General features: G+C 38.9%; 1 protein-coding gene across 1 annotated transcript in view; it reads left to right on the top strand.

The window, feature by feature from the left end:
- LOC104613043 (nucleic acid binding / methyltransferase) overlaps window positions 1-23,676 on the top strand; it is a 43,463-nt gene that overhangs the window by 5,305 nt on the left and 14,482 nt on the right. The window contains exon 2 of the mRNA XM_010280729.3: window positions 23,377-23,535. Within this exon, the coding sequence (XP_010279031.1) occupies window positions 23,377-23,535 (159 nt within the window). The remainder of the gene's footprint in view (window positions 1-23,376; window positions 23,536-23,676) is intronic.

Below are 23,676 nucleotides of genomic sequence, written 5' to 3'. Positions count from 1 at the left end.
CCATAATAAAATCTTGGGCTGACAATCATGAGAATGAAGTTTTGAGTCTGAGGGCCCTCAATTTCTAGTTAAAATGCCAAAGGATAGGTTATCCAATCTAGCCTATCAAGACTCTGGGTAGGTGGAACTAGCACTTGGCAACAACCTTTTTGTTTGGTGCTTGTGTGGCAGATTCTTGTAGATTTACTGAGAATTTTTTAGCCTAGCTTTTTCTTTCCTACAAGATGGGGTAAATCATGTATATACGTGCAAAGGAACTAAGGAAGAACCTCTATGGCTTTTTCGTCCCTGCCACACAATGGAAAGAAGAATTGGTTATCGAAGCAAAAAAAAAAAAAAAAGAAACTGCTGTTGGAAGAAGGAAGAAGTAGAGGACAAATCTCCTTGAAAGTTAGAGAAGAACGTAAACCTACAATTTTCTTAATCGATGAAGTGACACAATGGCTGAAGGGATTTATCAATGGAGCTCTGTTTTCGGTCAAGAAGGTAGGTTGGAAAAGCTCACTGGATCTACAAAGAAGGAAATACAAAGCTGAGTTAAGGAAAAATCACAAGGGATGGTTTGTGGTGGTCTCATAGTTTTTTTGGGTGCAACAAGAAACAACTGGTATCTTTTCCAGATGGAAAAAAGGGTAGTGAATAGAAATTGATGGGGGAAATGTTGCATACATTCCTGGTTATGAAGAAGGGGATGCAGTCAACCTGTGCAGTTTAGATTGTAAAGATCCTGTGATTAATCATACGCTGCCTCCTGTTAACTCCTTCATACCTGGAACTAGCAAAGAAATTACAGAGGAAAGAGCGCAAGAAGAGAAAGAATAGGGTGTGATTCTAGGCAGTGCCAACAAAGTACAAAAGCTGATTCTTGAAGTAACAGAGAAGGGTGGGAGAGAAATTTGGCTTTTAAAGCAGGTAGGGAGGTTTCGGACTGGGGAATCATTGTGAATGCAGAAGAAACTTCAAGTGGATTTAGGAGTTACTGTCTTCCCCTTTGATGATAGGCAATCCCTTTTGATTGTCAAAGATAAAACAGTGGAGTTCGGCAACTTTGAAACCAATTTGGGTGTTATACACGTACAGAGCTGACCAGTCGGTTGTTACAGCAAGGAACTCCATAACGGAGCCTTTGCTATTGGACTGGTTGGACCTCCATTCTGTCTATGGAAGAAGGCATCACCGGAGAAGGTAGTGGTGGCGATTAGAGGTGTCTTCATCTCTTGTGATAACTGATAAGCCTCAAATCTGCAATGGTTGAAATCATAGTTTTCAAGTTGCCAAGGCGAGGCTAGGCGACAGGGGGGTTCCTAGTCGCCTAGTTGCCTAGGTGGTCGCCTACGCGACGCCTAGGCGATGATTTTTTTTTAAGTAAAACCATATATCCTAGGGTAGTTCCCTAGGTTCCATAACCATCTTTCCTTAATAATTATTCATAATTTTCATAAGAAAAGTATAAGTTTCATGTTTAAGTCTAGAAAATCAACATTTTATGAGAAGAAAAAGAACAAAGTAAAGAAAATTCAAAAAATATAGGGGCTGAACCCCTACTTTTGTTATAGGAAAGAAGAAAAGAAAAGGTGGACGAAGAAGAAGAAGACATGGAAGAAGAAAATGTGTTGATTAGACAAAATTTTAAGTTCTTCCTTTGCTTATAGGTTCAGGTTTTGAAAATTTTGAGGGTTCAATCAAGGATCAAAATTTTGATATGATACGCCCCATATGGGGTGTATTGATTGTATCTTTGGGGTCCCGATACCTGTTTACAGGTGTTTTTGGGGGACCCATTTTTTTAAATAATATATATATATATATATTTAAAAAAGAAATTGAAAACCAAAGAAATAAAAAAAATAGGGGGAGTATTTATAAGTACCGATACACTTCTACCAATACACAGAGGTGTATCAATACTGTGAACCATGGGTTCAATACAGTAGTTAGCAATGTTGCATTGATTAAATCCTAAGAAAATAAGAAAATAATAAAAAGAAATTAGTATATAAGCGCATAAAATGAATATTCTAGTTTAATAATGTCTATTTTATAAAAGTATTTTATAACCCAATGCACAAAACTGCTAGGCGACTGGGCGAGGCGAGCCTCCAAGGGCGCCTTGTTGCCTAGGCGTCGCTTTGACAACTATGGTTGAAATTGTCGGAATGAAGCTATAGGAGTTTCCTCAATCTATTGATGTCTTTTCAAATGGTGTTCGGATCATGATGGAACATGAAGCGTCGCTCTGGGGGGAAGGTCGAGAGGTTGAAGGAGATGCTAAGTCGGGTAATGGTGGTCTACGTGGCCAGAGGAGGCAAATCAGAACTGATTCTGTGTTGGCTAAGGTGTACATGGAAGGTGAACAATTGACTAGTTGGATGCATTTTGAAGGAAGCATGGGAAAGGATAATTCCTCGAATAAAAATGTAATTTCTCCCACTTATGCCAAAGTAGTTAAAGGAGGCGCATTGTTCGAGCCTATGTGGGGCCCATTTAAGGCCCACATGGGCCTAGACAAATGCAAGGTTGTGACTAATCCTGGTGTGAAGAACTTGCCAAATAGTCCCTGTGAGTTGGATACTAGTGGTTCATGTGATAATTTAAAGTGTCACGTGAGCTCGTTTTGGTGAGTAGGGTTGCAAGTGAGTCGGATAGATCTGATCCGAATCCGATACTGATCTATTAAGAGGTGGATTTTGAAATCCCTCCTGATCCTAACAAATCAGATCGGATTGGAAAGTCGATCCGTTAACTTAACGGATTGAATTCGGATATTGGCTGATCCGATCCATTAATTATGAAATATTATATATTATATATTTTAATATATTATTATATTATTAATATCACATAATATAAATATAATTCTAATCGAATTGGATATATATATATATATATTCAAATTTGAATTCGAATCATGCTTTTGAAAATCCAACAGATCCTTATCGGATTTGGATCAATCGGATTTTCTTAATGGATCGGTCTGATATGCCCTTATCGAATCCAATCCGATCCGTTTGCAGCCCTATTGGTGAGTTCATTGAAGAAGCAACTGACTCGAGACCATCAAAACAATCTATTATCTTCCCAAGTCAATGATCAACGTAGTTCAAGTTTGAGCTTGAAGCCAAGGTCTACGATGCAATGGGTGCAACAACAAGAGTTGATGTCGAAGCTTTCAAGTAGGGAAGTTGTTGATCGCCCCAATCCCAGGTATGTAAGGCATCAATCGGAGGATCTAGAAATTGACAATAATGGATGGGAAGTTTGTGATGAGTTAGAGGATGAGGAATGAGTACAGAGGATGTTACAGACGAAGAAAGTGCAAGAGAGGAAGAGGATTCGAGCGATGAACAAGAAATTTTCCTAAATACAAACAATCTATTTCAAGTGGGATATGTTGCAACAGAGAAGGCAACGTCTTCATGTCCAATAACAAGTGGTGGAGGTGTAACATTGATAGACAGACAAAGAATAGGGAGATTGTGGGGATGGGAATGCAAAGCCTAAACATTGAGACTTCGGTACCAAATTCTTCTTCTAGGCAGGGTGTCCGTAAGGGTGTAGAGGAGACTCACTTGAGGCTGAATAGAGACAGCCTCGAGGAGGAAAAACAGGTCAGTGCCAGTGGTCAGGGTGTTAATCTACCCTCAGTAGACTCCCTAGAAAAAATTCCAAATAGGTTAAATAGTTTTGTCCAAACTCTTGCACTTTGGTAGGCTTCAGAGGTCCCCCCTACCATAGAACCAAGTATATTTGTGAATCCAAATTTTTCTACCAGTCATTTTCTTGTCTATAGCTCTTTTTCCAGGTTCTAGAGATATCGCTAAGCCACAATATGATATAAGGGTGACTATTGGAAAGGAAGTTGGGGGTGGAAATATGGGTGAGGAGAGGGAGGGGATAATTTAGGAAATGATTGAAATATCTTTTGAGGATTTTAAGAGAAATGAACTTGAGAAGGAAAGTAGAAACAAGGAAAAGGTGGGTGGGACCAATTTGGCAAGTCCTGTAATGAATTCTAGGGAAGAGTAAATGAATCAAGGAGAAGGTTCGGAGAATTTGGTTGCAGATGCCGGGGGAGGCTTGGGGCTTTAAGTGTAAAAGGGAATATATCTGAGTCGAGTGCGTCGGTTAAAGAGGATATCTATCAATCTATGAGATGAATGAATCTATGGCAGATTTTGTGGAAAAACTTGGATGTAGTTTATAAAATCCTAATGATTTACATATTTATTCAAGAAGAAATAAGGAGGGGAAATTTAGGAAGAGAAAGTTGAGTGAAGTGGGAAGACTAAGAAGAGGGTTATAATGAATTTAGTGGGGGGGGTTAGAAGGAATAGGTAGGTGGAGGAAGAAGGGGTATTAGAGATAGGTAAAATGTAGATAATTAGTTGGGATGTCAGAGGATTAGGAAGGGAAAGAAAGAGATCCATTGTTAAAGATTTATTAAGAAAAGAGAAATCAAACTTGGTGCTAATTCAAGAATCCAAGCTAGCTGAAGTTGATAGGAGATGGATCGGAAGTATTTGGAGAGCAAGGGGGCTAAATTGGGCTGTTTCGCCTTCATGGGGAGCTTTTGTTGGTATTGTGACAGTCTAGAATAGTGAGATCCTTAACGGACTAGAAGTAGTGGGCAAATTCATAGTTTCAATCAAATTTAGACAGGTGTGTGATGGTTTTGATTGGGTGATGACTAATGTTTATGGCCCAAATCTATTATATATATCTATACTACTAATAAAAAGTACGAATAGCTTCTAAAATTTCAGGATTTTTATTGACTAAAAATATCTCCTGTTTTGAAATATGGTCCCTTTGTTGTGAGGGTAGAAAATGTAATTTGAATACTATTATTCAATGAATTCAATTCCTTCTTGTTAAATCTTACATTTAAGGTATTGACTCCCATTCACCCTCATTGAATCATATATTTAAAGCATTAAGTTATTTTCATCACTAAATTCTACTAATTAAATCCATACATAAATTAATAATTCTAATAACATAAAAACTTACACTTTTAAAATCTGCAAGGAAAAATAATGTTTTCATCTAGGTGGTTGTAAGAAATTAGACCCTTTTGGGTCAAATGGGCCAATTCATGTTGCCACAATTAAACAACAAAAATTGAAAAATAGATAAGGGTGTGGACTTGTCTTTTTACTAAACTACCCCTATATTTGAATTTATCCCCTCTTTAATTGTGAGGGGTCAATTGGGTGAATCCATGACGTCAAAGTTAAATAATAAAATATTTAAAATAGAAACAAATTCACAAAATGAAAAATGGGCCATTTCTTTGATATTTTATATGAATCATATTAAATAGTCGTAAAGAATTCTTTTTATTGATAATGGAAATGAAATACAAATTTTAAAACCAACCAAAAAATGAAATCAATTTCCTATTTGGTCGGGGTCAACAATTCAACTTTTAGGTCAAATGTGTCAATATTTGATGTCATAATTAAATAATAAAAATTAAGAAAAAGATAAAAAGAAAAATGAAAAATACATAAATTTTGCAATAAAAACATTTGGGTGCATCTCTAATATTGTATATTCATCATATTAAACAAAAACAAGTATGATAAATACGAATGATTTTTATACATATGGAAATATAAAAATTGTCAAAAATGTAATTTGAACTATTATTTTTCACCTCATTCAAATCCCTCACATTAAGTCATATATTTGAGGTACTAACGTCCATTCTCTCTTATTAAGTCTTATATTCAAGTTATTTTTTCACTAATAAATGCTACTAATTAGATATATGTCCAATAGTTTTAAGAATATAAAACCATAATCCAAGTGATGACTAAGCAATTCAACCATCTGAATCAAATTGGTCAGCCCATGAAGTCATAGTTGGATAATAAAATATTTAAATAGAAATAAATATAGAAAATTACAAAAATTTAGAAAAAATTAGACACATTTATGATATTTTTATTAGTCAAATTAAAAAGTAAGAGTAATAAACAAGAATTATTTTTATTGATGATGAAAATGAAATACATATTCTAAAACTAGCTCAAAATGAAATTATTTTCCTTTTGGACGGAGATCAATAGTTCAACTTTTGGGTCAAATATGTTAACCTTTAATGTCATAATTAAATAATAAAAGTAATGAAATATAAAAACACAGAAATGAAAAAAAAAGATAAGTTTTACAAAAGAGAATATTTGGACACATGTACAATATCATATATCTACATATTAAACAAAGTTTGTGTACACAAAAAAAAAATTACAGAAAAAATTGAAGACATCTATAATTCTATATCTATACTACTACTAAAAACATGAATAAGATTGTAGAACTTTCTTTTAAAGTTACACCATTTTTTTGAATTTAATCTCTATTTAATTGTGAGGTTTAAAATGTAATTTCAATTATTACTTTTCACATCATTAAATTTACTCTCTTTAAATCTCACATTTTTTTTGATAAATGAGCAAACAAGATACACTATGAAGATAAAACATTACAAAAAGAAGAGTCCAACCATGCAACTAGGCCTGTCAATGATACCTAAAACTTTGCAGCCCAATATGAGGTGTTTATATAATCGGATTTGGATTTTGCAATCTACATTCAGTTAATAATAAAAAAACAAAAAATATAAAAACAAAATGAAATACTTGATTTTTATAAAAAATTTGGATACATTATTACTAGATCATCTAGAATTGCCACGTGTAGGAAGGTCGTCAGGCAACAACCCCCCACCATTTAGACACGTGGCAACCTCAATTTTCTGGAAAAAGCATATGAGAAGTGGTTAATAGATGCATGCTCAGCCGAATAAGAAGCATACATGGTGGTACCCATTAAAACTACCACAAACTCAGCCAAATTGTCTCACTTTCTCACCCCCTAAAATCTCTTTATCTCTATCTCATCTTCCCAAGTCCCATCATCTCCTAATGTGTTCGGGTTCGAGCAAGTACATAGAGACCTATGTGCACACACCTCTGCCCACTTACGAATAGGGAATAGGGAATAATTTGAAAAATGCATATTATTGCAAAACGGTGATAGTTGAAAAATATTGAAAATAATTATTCAAAATTTATAGTAAATTGATGTTAGTTGAAAATTGCAGAAAATATTATTGAAAAATGCAATTATTGAACATGGTGGTTAATTGAAAATAATTGATAATTATTCAAAACTGCAGTTATTGAAAATTGCGGTTAATTGAAAATAGATGACAATTACTCAAAATTGCAATTAATTGAAAATAATTGACATAGATCGCTGAAGATAAATTAAACAGGTTTCTTTTTATAGGCAAAACAGGTATTTTTTAAGACACCCATACAATCTACGGGTCCACATAAATTGACCCTTTTGTGTCTAATCTGTAAACTCTACGGGTCATTAAATTCAACTTGACCCGCTTTATTTGATAAGTCACCTTGACCCCTTAATTCAATGAAAAGTTATTACTTTAATTTAACAATTTATAGGTCCACATAAGTTGACTCATTTATGTTTAATCCGTACACCATATAAGGCATTGAATTTAAATTGGCCCCTTAATTCGATTAAAGTTAATTACTTTAACTTAATAATTTAATTCAGTTAATAACTTATCTAATTAAACTGAATTAATAACTTAGTACATAAAATTAATTATTCAATTCATTAGTTCATGTACATAATTAATATATACCATATACATTATTAAGTTTATAAAAAGAAATACAAAATGGTCCAATAATTACTAAAAAGGATTAAATAATTAAAAATTATCATCCAAAAAAAGAAAATGATTGAATAATTACTCAATCACAAATAAAATAATAGTTGCCCTATACTTAGGATTTTTCGATGCCTACTACATAAGTTAAAAAGAAGAAGAAACATAAATTGCTAATCGCAAATTAAACCTCATTTAATTTTCTAAATTAAATAAAAAATCAAAATCAAATTTATCATATAGGCATAAGTTATGAATCTCAACTGAAATAATAAGTGATGCGGACCATTCTTTAGGCGTAGAATCACTCTAATTAAGTCAACATTAGTGATGAAATATGTAATATATGCCACAGAAGGGCATTTTGGTCTTTTCCTTTTTTAATTTTGTCTTGTTTGCCCTAACTTTTAAATAACATTGCTGGGTGCTGCCAGCATTAAGATTTTTGGCTCTCACGTCATTCTTCTTCTTCTTCTTCTTGCTGAAAACATGGTACCAGAGCAGGTTGGTGCTCTGTAAAATCTCCTCAACTGCATTGGCTGAGTGTTCTGTGACTTCTGGACTGAGAACAAAGGAAGCACAGTGATGCTCTGGACCTGAGAACTGTTCGACTGCATCTCCTTCGTCTGTTCTGGGCTTAAACTTGACTGAAGCAATTCCAGGAGTCGTTGATGATTGGCCGAATCTTCCTAAAAGGTCGGCTGTTCTTTCTTTCTCTGTTGTTCCCTACTGTGTTATTGGAAAACCTAGAATTCTCTCGGACTAATCAGGGACACGTTGATTTTTTTTTTTTTTTTTTGGTTCTCGGTGCTGATACCAAGAACAGGTTAAGGTTCTTTTGCCTTGACCGAATGATATAAGGTGGGTTTAATCCCTTTGTGGGTCGGATGATCCAGAAAACCCTTTTTTCTTTGTGAAGAAATCTGTAGGTCATGAGTGACCTGGTTCGGCTGACTGGTACACAACAACTGATTACTGATGTTTGTGGCTAATATTAGCCTTGGAGGACCTATTACACCTGTGAGAGTGTTCAGGTGACCAGTATCGCAGCAGAAGTTGGTTCTTTGATTGTTATTTAATCAGAGTGAGGGTTGTGTCTTCTCTTGTGGTGTGTATAGACTGAAAACATGAACACTGAAGAGTCTGCAACTTCGGGAACCACCATGAATTACAGTGGAATGAGTAGTGGTCATGATTACCCCGTTGGATGGTAGGAATTACCTGGCCTGGTCTAAGGAGATGCGGCTGTATATCACAGCCAGGGGTAAGGCAGGATATATTAATGGGAAAATAAAGGAACCTAGGGCTGGTACCGCAGAATACGATAAGTGGGACCAAGAAAATTGCATGATTATGTCTTGGCTTTTGACATCCATGCTACTAGCTGTCAAACAGAATTTTATGTGGGTCGAGACAGCAAAAGAAATATGGGACCAAGCACAAGCAACTTACTCAAAGCAGAGACATTATGCTAGAATTTACCAGCTACAAGCAGAATCTTTGACATGTAAGCAGGGAGAAAGGAACCTATCAATATATTATTCTGTCCTCACTTCAGTTTGGAAAGAAGTTGACTATTACCAGAACATTGAGTGGGAAAGCGAAAAGGATGCTAAAGCATATAAAAAGTTAGTTTCACAACAAAGGGTGTTCGCTTTCCTTTTAGGTTTGAATCCCTTATATGAACCTGTTCAATGTTCAGATTCTGGGCAGCAAGGATCTTCCGTCTATCCAAGAGGTTTATGCACTTGTTCAGTCTGAAGAGATTAGGAAGTCTGCCATGAATCCTCTTGAGGGGGAGACCATTGCCCTTGCTGTAAGGAGTAACACCGGGGCACCGAGAAAAGGGGAAAATCAGAAAAAGACAGATGATAAAGAAAACATGTGGTGTACTCATTGTCAAAAACCTAGGCACACTCGTGAAACCTGTTGGGAATTGAATGGGAAACCGAAATGGGCATAGGAATTGGGTAGGAAGTCAGCACGAGAACCAAGCAAGAAGGCATACTAGAAGAAGTTTACTTCGGCTCACTTAACATCTCATGAACATCAGAGTACTTCTTAGGGCTTCCCCACTTGTTCTGACCCAAAGGAAGATATTATCAATTCCTTCCATGACCACCTAGAACAATATGGTAGGGCTCTCCACAATGCTGATTCTGGACCCACACCTTCTACTTTTTTTGCCTCTTCCTCAGGTAATTCTGCCTTAGCTTTCCATGTGTTTACTGATAACCCGGAATCCCCATGGATCATTGATTTCGGTGCATCCAACCACATGACTGGTAAGTCAACCTTGTTTCAAACATATTCTCTTCTCTCTAGCAAAGATAAAGTGAGGCTAGCAGATGGATCGTTCTCCTTCATTGCTGGTCAAGGATCTATATCTTTGTCCTTTGGCATCTCCTTATCTAATGTCCTACATGTTCCAAAATTACCTATTAATTTGTTATCCATTAGTAGTGTTATAATTCAGGTCTGCCTTAGAGTTCGGCCTGACTGAGTTCAGTTATGTAGAAGAAGAAAAAGTGATAAAGAAAGAGAGAAAGAGAGAAAGAGAGAAAGAGAGAAGAGAGAATTCTGGTTCGAACTGAAAGAGTCAACATGACTTCTCCCAGTCGGCCAGTAAGTATTTATATTATTATTAAAACATAACTGAAAAGACCTATGTGCCCTTACTTAAGTTAAGAGCACATGTTTCAACACAACATTACAGATCAGCAACATCAATCAAGGTATAAAGACAGAAATACCCCTACGCTAACACTCCCCCTCAAGCTGGGAGTATATGATATATACTCCCAGCTTGTTACATATGTAGTCTACTCTTCCCCGACTCAAGCCTTTTGTAAATAAGTCAGCCCACTGATTTCCTGTATTAACATGTATAGTGTCTAGCTCTCCATTCAGCACCTTCTCCCTCACAAAGTGACAGTCAACCTCAATGTGCTTGGTTCTTTCATGAAACACTGGATTAGAGGAGATATGAACTGCAGCCTGATTATCACAATAGAGCTTCATTGGAGTGTTAATGTTGTACCCTACTTCCTGTAGAAGGTTCCTTAGCCACACTAATTCACAAGCGGTATGCGCCATAGCCCTATATTCTGCTTCTGCACTGCTTCTTGCCACAACCGTCTGCTTCTTACTTTTCCATGTCACCAGGTTACCTCCTAGAAACGTGCAATAGCCTATAGTAGACCGCCTATCAGACATAGAACCGGCTCAATCAGCATCAGAATACCCTTCTATTTCAAGTTTTCCCCCACTCTTGTATATCAGACCGCGACCCGGGGCCCCTTTTAGATACTTCACAATTCTCAGAACCGCATTCCAATGAGGAATCAGAGGTTTTTGCATGAACTGGCTTACCACACTAACTGCAAATGAGATGTCTGGTCTGGTAATGGTTAGGTAGTTCAGTTTGCCCACAAGTCGTCGGTATCTGCCAGGGTCTTCAAACACTTCACCCATATCACTGCTTAGCTTGGTATTTGTGTCCATGGGTGTTTCAGCTGGTTTGGCACCCAACAAGCCTATTTCTTTCACCAAATCAAGCACATACTTCCTCTGGCACAGGTTAATCCCATACTTGGATCTCGCTACCTCTTTCCCCAAGAAGTATTTCAGTTTACCCAGATCCTTTGTCTGAAAGTGATCCTGCAGATAAGTCTTCAGCCTGTCAATACCAATGTTATCATTCTCAGTAATAACAATATCATCTACATACACCACCAACAGTATTTTTCCTCCCGGAGAGTCATGACTAAATACAGAATGGCCAACTTTGCACTGTTTCATGCCAAACTTCTTTACCACCTCACTGAACCTACCAAACCATGCTCGAGGAGACTGTTTAAGCCCATATATAGCCTTCCTTAGTCTGCACACCTTACCATCCTCCCCCTGAGCAACAAACCCTGGAGGTTGCTCCATGTAGACCTCCTCGAGTAAGTCACCATGCAAAAAGGCATTCTTGATATCAAGCTGATATAGTGGCCACTCATACATGGCTGCAAAAGAGATCACAACACGAACTGACCCTATCTTAGCAACCGGTGAGAAAGTCTCTGTGTAGTCAATGCCATAGGTTTGGGAGTACCCTTTTGCAACTAATCGCGCTTTCAGGCATTCAACACTACCATCAGGCAGATACTTAACCGTATAAACCCACTTACAACCAACAACTTGCTTTCCAGGAGGAAGAGCAATGAGGTCCCAAGTATGATTATGATGAAGGGCTGAGAGTTCTTCTTCCATGGCACGACACCACCCTGGAGAGGCAAGGGCTTCCTGGACATCTTTGGGAACAATAACTGATGATAACAAGGTAACAAACTAGCGATGGGAAGCGGAAAGGTGAGTAAGAGAAACATAATTAGAAATGGGATGAAGGGTGTAGGTACGTTTACCTTTCCGCAAAGCAATGGGTAGATCAATCTCAGATGCTAAGTGGGGATCTGGTGCCGGATCCGTCGACGGAGATGTAGTAGCTGGTGCACGTGGGCGATACGTATACACATGACGGATAGGTGGGCGTTCAACAGGTGGTGGCACCGGAGGCAAGGATTTGGTCACGACTGGAACAAAGGGAGGAGGATCGACAACGGGAAGTGGAAGAGGAGGAGGTGATGAGGAGGAAGAAGCATCACCAGACCCCAAAAAGAACGGAGTAGACTCAAAGAAACTAACATCAGCACACACAAAGGACCGTCGAGAACCAGGATGGTAACACCTATACCCTTTCTGGGTCCGAGAATAGCCAAGGAAGATGCACTTGAGAGAACAGGCATCAAACTTGTCGTTCCCGGGACCCAGATTATGGACAAAATAGACACACCCAAAAACTCTCGGCGTAAGAGGGAACGGAGACAAAGTGGGAAACAAGACCTGAAACGGAGACTGACCATCAAGGATGAACGTGGGCATCCGATTAATCAGAAAACAAGAGGTAAGCACTGCATCACTCCAAAAAGGTTTGGGAACATGCATGTGATGCATTAGGGATCTTGCTGTTTCAAGGAGATGGCGATTCTTTCTCTCAGCCACCCCGTTTTGTTGTGGGGTGTAGGTACACGAGGTCTGATGTATAATGCTGTGTTGGTCCAAGTATTTCTGAAATGTTGAGGATAAATATTCGCGGCCATTATCAGAACGAAAAACTTTGATGTGGGTACCAAATTGGTTACGAATCTCAGCATAAAATTTTTGAAAAATGGTAAACAATTCACTTCTTTCTTTCATTAAATAGAGCCACGTCATCCTTGGAAAATCATCCACAAAAATGACAAAATATCTGTATCCATTATATGACATTACTTTATAAGGACCCCAAACATCTGAATGAACTAAAGAAAAAGGACTCGACACACGATTATCCACCCTAGAACTAAAGGGAACACGATGGTGTTTCCCAAACTGACACGACTCACAATCCAAAACAGAAAGCTGACTCAAGGGCGGAACCAAGGACTTCAAGACTTTGAGCGACGGATGACCAAATCGGCAGTGCCACTAGAGAGGAGAAAGAGATGACTGGAGAGCTGTTGAAGTTCTACCACCACCACCGTCAAGATAATACAGTCCACCTGCTTCATGCCCTCCACCAATCTTCATCCCCGTCTTGAGATCCTGAAAGACACACATAGAAGGATAAAAGGTAATAGAGCAGTTAAGTGATTTGGTCAGCTTACTAACAGACATAAGGTTAAAAGGAGTGCACTTACTAACATACAGAATTGATGAGAGGGATACAGGATCTAGGTCAACATTACCAACACCACAAATTGAGGATGTGGAACCATTAGCAAGGGTGATAGATTGTGATGTTGAGCAATGAGATAAGGAGGAAAACACACATTGAGTTCCAGTCATGTGATCGGAGGCTCCAGAGTCAATGATCCAGGGATTGGGTGTAGATGCCAGACAAGCCATACCTGAGTGAGCAAAAGTCGCCGTGTTCTGCTGTGATTGGATAAACCTCTCATATTCATCACGGGGAACACTCACCATCTCCTTCATGGGACCATCTGTGGATGTAGGAGGCAACTGGTCAGATGAATGATTCTCCTGTCTAAAGCTGGAACTTGAGTCACCGGTCGCGGCATGATTGGCCCAGGTTGAGGGAGGACCATGTAAATCATAACAATAGTTGATGGTATGTCCATCCATACCACAATGAGTGCACTTCCTCGGGCCTGAGCTACGTCCTCTACCACGGGTTCCCTCTGAATCTCTGCTCCCAGTACGACCACTACCACGATTATAAGTAGACCCACCATTGCCACTTCGGCCATATGCAGAACCACTACCAACACCACAGCCAGACTGAGCTCTCCGAGCTCCACCTCTACCACCACGGCCTCTCGACGCAACAAAGGCAGATCTATCTGAGATATTAGAGTTCTCAGTAGATCCGATAGAAATCCTCCGAAGTCGAGCAATTATTTCTTCTAGGGACGGAAGAGCTGATCCCCCTAATATCTGAGCCCGTACTGGTTCATATTCAGACTTTAGTCCCACAAAAAATCTAATCACATCAAGCTGCTCTCTCTGTTGTTGCTGAATCTTGACATCAGAAGTGAGAGGATGATAGACATTCAACTCATTATGTATGTTCCTCATGTTGGCATAGTACTCCTCAAGACTCTGATTGCCCTGTTGCAGATTAAAGTACTCTTGATAAAGCTGATAAACTCTGGTTGTATTGTCCTGCCCCGAATACAATTTCTTCGCATGGTCCCACACATCTTTGGCAGTATCAAGGAACATGAAGTTCACACTAATCATGGGTTCCATACTGTTCCACAACCATGTGATGATCTGAGTGTCCTCTTGCTCCCAGTCTTCATACTCGTGAGAGTCGGAGGAGGGTTTCTCCTCTCTGATGTGTTTTACCTTCTTCTTTGCCTTTAGAAAGACTTCAATGGATTTAGCCCAAGGCACATAATTCTCTCCATTTAACTTAATAGAGGTCATCTGAACATTCAGGTAGTCTGTAGGCACCATCACACTAGGTTTATAATCATTATTGTCTCCCATTATGTTATCATCAATTCTGCACACTTGCTGAATTCTATTATCACTGAGATCTGCACACTACACACCACTAGGTCACACTTGTCACACTGATTGCAGCACTAGTTGTTGCTGGAATGTGTGCTCTTTACACCACAAACCCTAAATCACACATGTCACACTGATTTCAGCACTTCTTGTTGCTGAAAAGTGTGCTCACACTACAAACCCTACTCCTACAACTACCTGAAATCTCACCACTATATGATCATATCTCTTCCTTCAAAATGCACAAAGAAACCAGCATAAACCCTATCTCTTACTGGCCGAAACCCTAGCAAATAGTCTGAAACACACCTATTTAATCCATAACAAATATCATGCATTGAAATCTCTTACCTTATTGCTGAAGTAACACCCATGCGAGCAGGAGAGCAGTCCACACACAACAGCTGCTTCACACACAACAGCCACACACAATTCGGCCCTCTATTCTTCCTCTACTAGGAGAGGGCGATCTCAGAAATCACAGCAACCGACCACATACGACCTGACTAAAGGCATAGAGACTCCCAAGGGAAGAGGGCGATCACTCCTTTTCAGTCCTTTCCCTTATCTCCAATCGAACACAGAAAAAAGAGGAAAACCCTAGATAGGGTGCACAGAGAATGAACCCTAGGCAAGCAGAAATCTAGGCAGATTTAACCTAGCTCTGATACCATGTTATAATTCAGGTCTGCCTTGAGTTCGGCCTGACTGAGTTCAGTTATGTAGAAGAAGAAAAAGTGATAAAGAAAGAGAGAAAGAGAGAAGAGAGAATTCTGGTTCGAACTGAAAGAGTCAACATGACTTCTCCCAGTTGGCCAGTAAGTATTTATATTATTATTAAAACATAACTGAAAAGACCCATGTGCCCTTACTTAAGTTAAGAGCACATGTTTTAACACAACATTACAAGTAGTATTACTCATGCTTTGAATTGCTCAGTAACCTTTCTTCCACATTCTTGTGTTTTTCAGGATTGGCTACCGGGAGGATGATTGGTAGAGGGAACATGGTGGATGGTCTCTACGTGCTAGAGAACAAAGTTGGTCTTACAGTCTCGGAGTCTTTGAGTCCGTCGAATAAGAGTCAGATTATTTTGTGGCACCATCGTTTGGGCCATGTTTCTTTTGAGTCTTTGAAGTTTTTGTTTCTAGAGTTGTTTAAGTCTTTGTCTATTAGTGACTTCCAATGTCAAGTGTGCCAATTGAGTAAACATTGTAGAACCTCTTTCCCTTTACGTAATAAAAGATCAGAATTTCCTTTTCAAATTGTGTATTCAGATGTGCGGGGACTTGTTAATATTTCAACTGAGAATGGTTACAAGTATTTTATTTATTTTGTTGATGACTTCTCCCGCTACACTTGGATTTACCCTATGCGTTCACGGGAGGAAGTTCCTAAAATTGTGAAAGACTTTTAGCGTATGGTTTTCACCCAATTTCAATCCGAGATCCGAATCTTCCAATTAGATAATGCTAAGGAATATTTCCATGGAGACCTCATAGATTTCTTTGCTTCCTGTGGCTCTCAACACAGGAGCTCTTATGCCAGAACCCCACAACAAAATGGGGTTGCAGAAAGGAAAAATTGGCATCTCCTTGAAGTTGCTCGAGGATTAATGTTACAGATGCATGCTCTAAAAAGATTTTGGGTGGATGTTGTTCTAACTGTTGCCTATGTCATCAATAGAACACCATCTCGAGTATTGGAATATAGGTCCCCTCATCAGCTCCTTTTCCCTAAAGCTCCTTTGTTTCCTATCCCTATACGAGTCTTTGGATGTAAGTGTTTTGTTCATGATCTCTCTCCTACTCATGGTAAGCTTGACCGCAAATCTATTGTGTATATTTTTCTTGGTTATCCCCTTGCTCAGAAAGGCTATCATTGTTTTGACCCTGTGTCAAAAAAATATTGTGATGTTCCCTACTTCCCTATTTCTCCTCAGGGGGAGAGTAGAGTTGAGGAGAAACAGAGTTAGACTCAAATTTTGTTGCCCTCTATTCCTGAGCCTCCTCCATTTCGTGTCTTTCGGAGATTGCGCCACAAAAATCAAGGCCAACAGAGTTCAATAACCACAGAGCCACCAGAAACCATGCCACCAATGCCATCAGAATCTCAAGGGTTGGATCCTTCACCCCACCCAAGTACTATTGTTCCAACTGATGTTCCTGAACCTAGTGATATTGACACTTCAAGTTGTGATCTGAACCTCCCTATTACAAAAAGGAAGGGTGTCAGATCATGCACCATACACCACCCTATATCTCATTTTTTATCTTATGAGAATGTCTCATCTTCCTTTCGTGCTTTTCTAACCTCCATTGATAGTATTCCCCTTCCCAAGAGTGTTGTGGAGGCCTTACTTATTCTTGAGTGATAGATGCAATGAAAGAAGAGATCAATGCTCTCCACAAGAATGGCATGTGGGAAATAGTAGATCTTCCTAAGGGAAAGGAACTTGTAGGGTGTAAATGGGTCTTCTCTATAAAACATAAGGCAGATGGGTCTGTGGAAAGGTACAAGGCTCGACTAGTTGCGAAAGGTTTCCCACAGGTGCATGGAGTTGATTATGCTGAGACTTTTGCTCCAGTTGCAAAAATGAGCTCTATCCGGATTCTCCTATCTTTAGCTGCAAATGTTTAATGGGAGTTTCACCAACTTGACATAAAGAATGCCTTCCTGAATGGTGATTTGGAAGAGGAAGTGTATATGACTCAACCCTCTAGTTTTGTGCTAAGGGAAGTGAATAGAAAGTCTGCAAATTGAGAAATCTTTGTATGGTCTAAAGCAATCTCCGAGAGCTTGGTTTAGTAGGTTTTATCAAGAAGTTCAACAGATGGGTTTTAAGCAGTGCCAATCTGATCACACACTTTTTGTAAAGAGGGAACAAGGAAAAACAATAGCCTTGATTGTCTATGTAGATGATATTGTCATCACTGGAGACTGGGTCTCAGAGATTGGAGGTTAAAAAAATATCTCGCTATACAATTTGAGGTAAAGGACCTGGGGCACTTGTGTTACTTCCTTGGTATTGAAGTTGCTCGTTCTCAGCAAGGCATCTTCACTTCCCAAAGGAAATACACCCTAGATCTCCTAAAGGATATAGGGAAGCTAGGAGCTAAACCAGCTGACACACCTATAGATGTTAATCACAAACTTGGGGATTGCAGTGGTGAATTCTTGAAAGATCCAAGGCAGTACCAAAGACTTGTAGGCAAGCTTCTCTACCTATCCATGACCAGGCCTGACATAGAATATGCTATGGGTGCCCTCTGTCAGTTCATGCATGCACCCAAGGAGGCACACCTAGAGGCAACATACAGAGTTCTTAGGTACCTAAAGAAATTTCCAGGGATAGGTTTACTCTTTAAGAAACATGGGCACATGAGAGTAGAGGTGTATATTGACGTAGATTGGGCCGTTTCAGTCACATGGAGTCACATGGTGTATACTGACAGAAAATCCACCAGCGGATCTTGCACCTTTGTTGGTGGAAACCTTGTGACTTGGAGAAGCAAAAAACAGAGTGTGGTGGCCAGGTCAAGTGCAGAGGTGGAATACAGGGCCATGTTACATGGAGTTGTAGAGGTACTGTGGATAAAGAACCTACTGAGTGAGTTAGGATTTCCCTTTGATGATCCTATGTCACTCTATTGTGATAACAAAGCTGCCATCAACATCGCAGCCAACCCAGTTCTCCATGATAGAACCAAGCATATTGAAGTGGACAAACATTTCATCAGAGAGAAAATTGAGAAGGGGCAAGTGTGCACTCCCTACATTAGGTCTGATGAACAACTTGCAGGTGTTCTTACTAAAGGATTATGCTCACTACGACATTATGATCTTTGTGACAAGTTGGCGATGATTGACATCTATGCCCCAACTTGAGGGGGAGTGATGAAATATGTAATATATGCCGCAGAAGGGCATTTTGGTCTTTTTCCTTTTTTTTTTAATTTTTGTCTTGTTCGCACTAACATTTAAATAACATTGCTGGGTGCCACCAACATTAAGATTTTTGGCTCTCACGGCATTCTTCCTCTTCTCCTTCTTTTTCCTCTTCTACTCTTCTTTTTCTTCTTCTTGCTGAAAACAATTAGCAAATTTGCCAGTGTATTTTTTGTCTACCTTCAAATTGCCTGTTAAGATTGCAAACTAGGTTGAAAAAATAATGAGAGATTTTTTGTGGGAACCTGGAGATACTAAAAAGGATCATAGGGTAAAATGGGAAGTGGTGTCTAGAAAGAAAGACAAAGGGGGCATTAGGATTGGAAATATTAGAATAAGAAACACAACTTTGTTAGGTAAGTGGCTACGGAGGTTTCCTAAGGAGCACGAGAGTCTATGGCACAAGGTGATAAGTATTCATGCAATGGTAGCAAATGGTTGGGACGTTGGACTCGACCCAAGGGCTTCGTGCTTTTCCCTGTGGAAAGATATTGTTGGTATCTTGCCTATCTTCTCTCCTTTCATCATGTATGAGGCTTGTGTGGGTAATAAGGTTCTTTTCGTGTTTTTGGGGATTCTTGGGATCTGGGACTAAGGAGAGGTTTAAGGGATTCAGAAGTGGACTCGGCAATTGATATTTTTTCTCTTCTAAGTTCAGTTTTTCTAGATCATTTTCTCCTGAGAGTAGAATTTAGACTGAAACTTCTACAGGTAGTTTTTCTTGTTCTTCGTTTTCCAATGCTTGGTCCTTCCTTCTAACCCGGTATCTTCCTTTCCTGTTAAAGAAGTATGGAGCACTCTGGTCCCCCCAAAAGTAAGGGTTTTTTGTTGGGAAGTGGTTCTCCAAAAAATCAATACCTTGGAAATGCTTCAAAGAACGAGACCAAATTGGTGCTTGTCACCTCATGTCTGTAGCCTTTGCTTGAGGAATGGTGAGATGGTACCTATTAATTTCTTGTCCTTTTAGTGCTCTAATTTGGGATTCGTTCTCCTCTCTCTTTGATTGTAGGTGGACTCCTCCCACAAGCGTAGCGGATTTATTTGACCCTTGCTTTTTTTGACAACCAAAAAAGAAAGAAAGGATGATGTGGAGAACAACAAGGGCAGCTATCTTGTGGGCAGTATGGGAAGAGAGAAATAATAGAGTTTTCCAAGGGAAAGAAAAATCGGCTCTTGAAGTTATTGAAGGGATCACCATCAAGGCAGTACATTGGCTGAAAACTCGAACTGTTCAAGGATATCTCTATAGATGATTTGTTTAAAGGCTTGAGTATTTTAGCAAGGTCTTCTACTTCATCACCTACCATACAAGCAGTTTGGTCCCCTCCTATGAAGTGTAATGTCAAACTGGACTTTGATGGCAGCTCTATTGGGAACCCCAGACCTTTTGGAATAGGGGGTGTGTTCAGAGATGCGGAAGGAAAAATCCTAGCTTTGTATTCTGGTCCAATAGGTTTGGGGGACTCGCTTAGAGCTAAAGTTTTGGCTCTCCTCCAGGGGCTCAGATGGGCCAAGAAATTGGGTTTTCAACAGTTAGAAGTGGGGGGGGATTCCAAATTAGTAGTAGGTTGGCTGCAATCAAATAGTTTGGGAACGTGGTCCCTTATACAACATGTAAGGGAATTATTGAGCCTCACAAGGGAACTGGGTGCACAAGTGTATTGGTCTAGGAGGTCTGCAAATGCTTTAGCTGACAACCTAGCAAAACATGGGGTGAATTGGGAGGTTTTGTTGTGTGCAGTGTTGTTAGTTATTTGTTATACAGGGGTCACCTTTTACTTTAGAAGGTGACAGTTGTTCCTCTGGTTTCATCTAATGAAAGTTACCGTTTTCTATAAAAGAAAATCTATAAAAATGAAGTAAAAAACTTAATCTAAATTTCTAATATAGATGATTTTAAAAAATTGAAATAATTTAGATCATGGACCCGTACTTAGTACGAGGGTCATGCCTAGTGGTTATAGAGAAAGAAACAAATTTTGGGAGGAACTGGAAGATATTAGAGGTTTATGGGATGGACTTTGGTGTTTGGGAGGTGATTTCAATGTTATAAGATTTATGGAAGAGACTAACAATCCTAGACATAGAATCAATCTGAACATGGTCCAATATGTAGGTTAACCCAATTTGTTCCAAATTGGATAGATTCTTATTTTTAATGGATTGGGAGGAGCATTGGGGAAGCCTTGGTGTTTAAAACCCTTCTTAGAGTGACTTCGGGCCACTAGTCGATTTCCATCTCTAAGGTTGATATGGAGGATGGAGGTCCGAATCTTTTTATATTTGAGAATATGTGGCTGAAATCTAATGGTTTTATTGGGGAAGTTAAGGATTGGTAGGAAGGTAGCAACCTAAGAGCAAATTGGGAAGGGATGAAGTTCCACTAAAAGCTGAAGGAATTAAAAATCAAGATTAAAAAGTGGAATATTCAACATTTTGGAAGATTAGAAGCAAGTAAGCAAGTGTTTATAAATAGAATAGAGAATTTGGATGCAAAAGAAAGCTAAGGTTCATTTGAGGAAAGAGACAAGAAAGAGAGATGGGCTTTGAGGAAGCAATTGGAGGACATTTTGTCATACAACCAGTTCGTACAAGAGAAGAGAATACAGTTCTAGGGTGTAAAACTGAATCAATCGACCCCACTCCAAGAGCCAACATATATATATATATATTTATAAAGAAGTCCTTATAGGACTAAAGAAGAAAATAAATATTTACGTAAAAGCCCTCATAAGACTAAATAAGAAAATAACAAGGAAAATACAGTACAACAGGGACTACAGAGTATGATCCATCAATGGGACTCTTCACACTCCCCCTCAAATTGATGCAAACGCATTAGCATCAATTTTCTCACAAGGAATAAATGTTTGGATCTCGTCATGGCCTTTGTGAAGATATCAACAACTTGCACATTGGAGGCATCACGAAGGAGAGAGATAGAGCTAGCAAGAAACAAGTCTTGGATAAAGTGGCAATCCACCTCAATGTGCTTCGTCCTTTCATGAAAGATAGGGTTTGAAGCAATCTTTATAGCACTAGTGTTGTCAACATATAAAGGGATAGGAGTAGAGGAGTGACCCAATTCCCTAAATAGAGATTGAAGCCAAACAATTTCACTGCATATAAATGACATTGCCCTTTATACTCTGCTTCCACAGACGATTTGGAGACAATTATTTCTTGCATTTCCATGAGATAAGAGAATCACCCATGAAGACACACCATCCAGTAGTGGAATGATGTGCTCTGGGGCAGCCTGCCCAATCTGCATTAGCATAGGCCCTCAATTGGATAGGGGAGGATGAAGAGAAGAATAGTCCCTGTGATAAAGACATAAAGTGCCCCGAACATAGCTAATAATCCGATGTACAACAGTTAAATGGGGTTGACGGGGAGCAGAGACAAATTGACTTACAACCTGAACTGCATGTGAGATGTCAAGACAAGTCATACTGAGATAGATGAGTGACCCCACAGGTTGTCGATAGAGGGAGGCATCAATAATTAAGGAACCTTCTGACTTGGACAATTTGACATTCAGTTCCAAGGGACTATCAACCTGTTTATCGTTAGTAAGGCTGGTCAACAAGATCAGAGGCGTACTTGTGTTGGCAAATGAAATATCCTTGGTGACTCCTTTGAACTTCAAGTCCTAAGAAATAGGTAGGAGGACCCAAATCCTTCATGTGAAAGGAACTATGAAGGAGAGACTTGAGGTCCTGAATTCCCTCTATTATCATCTCTAGTCTACATGCCATCCACATACAAGAGAAGAATCATAATACCCAAGGATATTTTTTCAAACAAAGAGAGAGTAACCAGAAGCACTTTGGTTTTACCCAACTTTCACAACAATGTCTCTAAATTTTTCAAACCATGCTCGAGGAGCTTGCTTCAGCCCATAAAGAGATTTCTTCAACCGACAAACGAGGGAAGAATCACTACAGTACCCTGGAGGGGTTTTCATATATACTATCTCTTTGAGATGCCCATGTAGAAAAGCATTTTTCACATCCAATTGAGAGATAGTCCAAGAGTGTGCTGTAGAAAGGGGTAAAAGAACACGAACTATAGTAATCTTGGCCACAGGAGCAAATGTCTCCTAATAGTAAGAGAGAGTTTCTTTTTTTTTTTTAGAAAGGATGTTATTGAGTACCTCAAGGGAGAAATTATTCCCTTGAAAAAGGGAGGCTTCAAAAGTTGCATTGACATGGTCAAGGTCAAGGATATATATATATGTATGTATGTATGTATGTATGTATGTATTATAGAATAGTTATGAGAACATTTATGAAGAAGTTGGAGTCTCAGGCCAACCCAAATTGTGCCCCTATTGAAAGTGGAGGGAATTTGCTAATTTTTCTTTCATGTTGAAGATTTGCTTGATGAGGCGTTATTGCAACTGAATTTTGATTGTGAAGAAAGATATTTTAGTTTTCTTTTTTTTTTGGTATTTTCTATTGTTTGAAGGGCTGATATGGGTGTTGGAATTTCATGTAGTATTTTCTTTATGGTCTTTGTTTGGGTGTTTTCTCAAAACTCCAGTTTTTTCTATTCCTTCTCTTCTTTTTGTACATCACCTACTTTTCTATGGTGAAAAGACTACTTTTGTTTTGCTGTGATTAATATATGTGCTTTATGATTTTCAGAAAATGGATGCTAGCCTTTCTGTGCAACTACTTGAGTATGACAAGCGCTTTGAGCAATATGGGAGTGACTTCACATTTTATGATTACAACCAACCAGAAGAGATGCCAATGGAAATGAAACATGCTTACCAAGTTGTTGTTGCAGATCCTCCTTACCTGGTGAGAATGCAGTTTTAGGCTACCTGGCTTTCTTCTGGTAGAGTAATTATTATATGTTCATCCATTTACATTTTGTTCTCCTTTTCAACTGTTGTTATCATTGTCCTTTGTTTAGAAACTATTCAGCAACCCAATGACATA

This window comes from Nelumbo nucifera, chromosome 6 (assembly GCF_055504915.1).
Source record: "Nelumbo nucifera cultivar China Antique chromosome 6, China Antique-T2T, whole genome shotgun sequence".
NCBI classification, from domain to species: Eukaryota; Viridiplantae; Streptophyta; class Magnoliopsida; order Proteales; family Nelumbonaceae; genus Nelumbo; species Nelumbo nucifera.
Note: the sequence above shows the minus strand (reverse complement) of the source record. Positions and strands in the feature narration are given on the sequence as shown.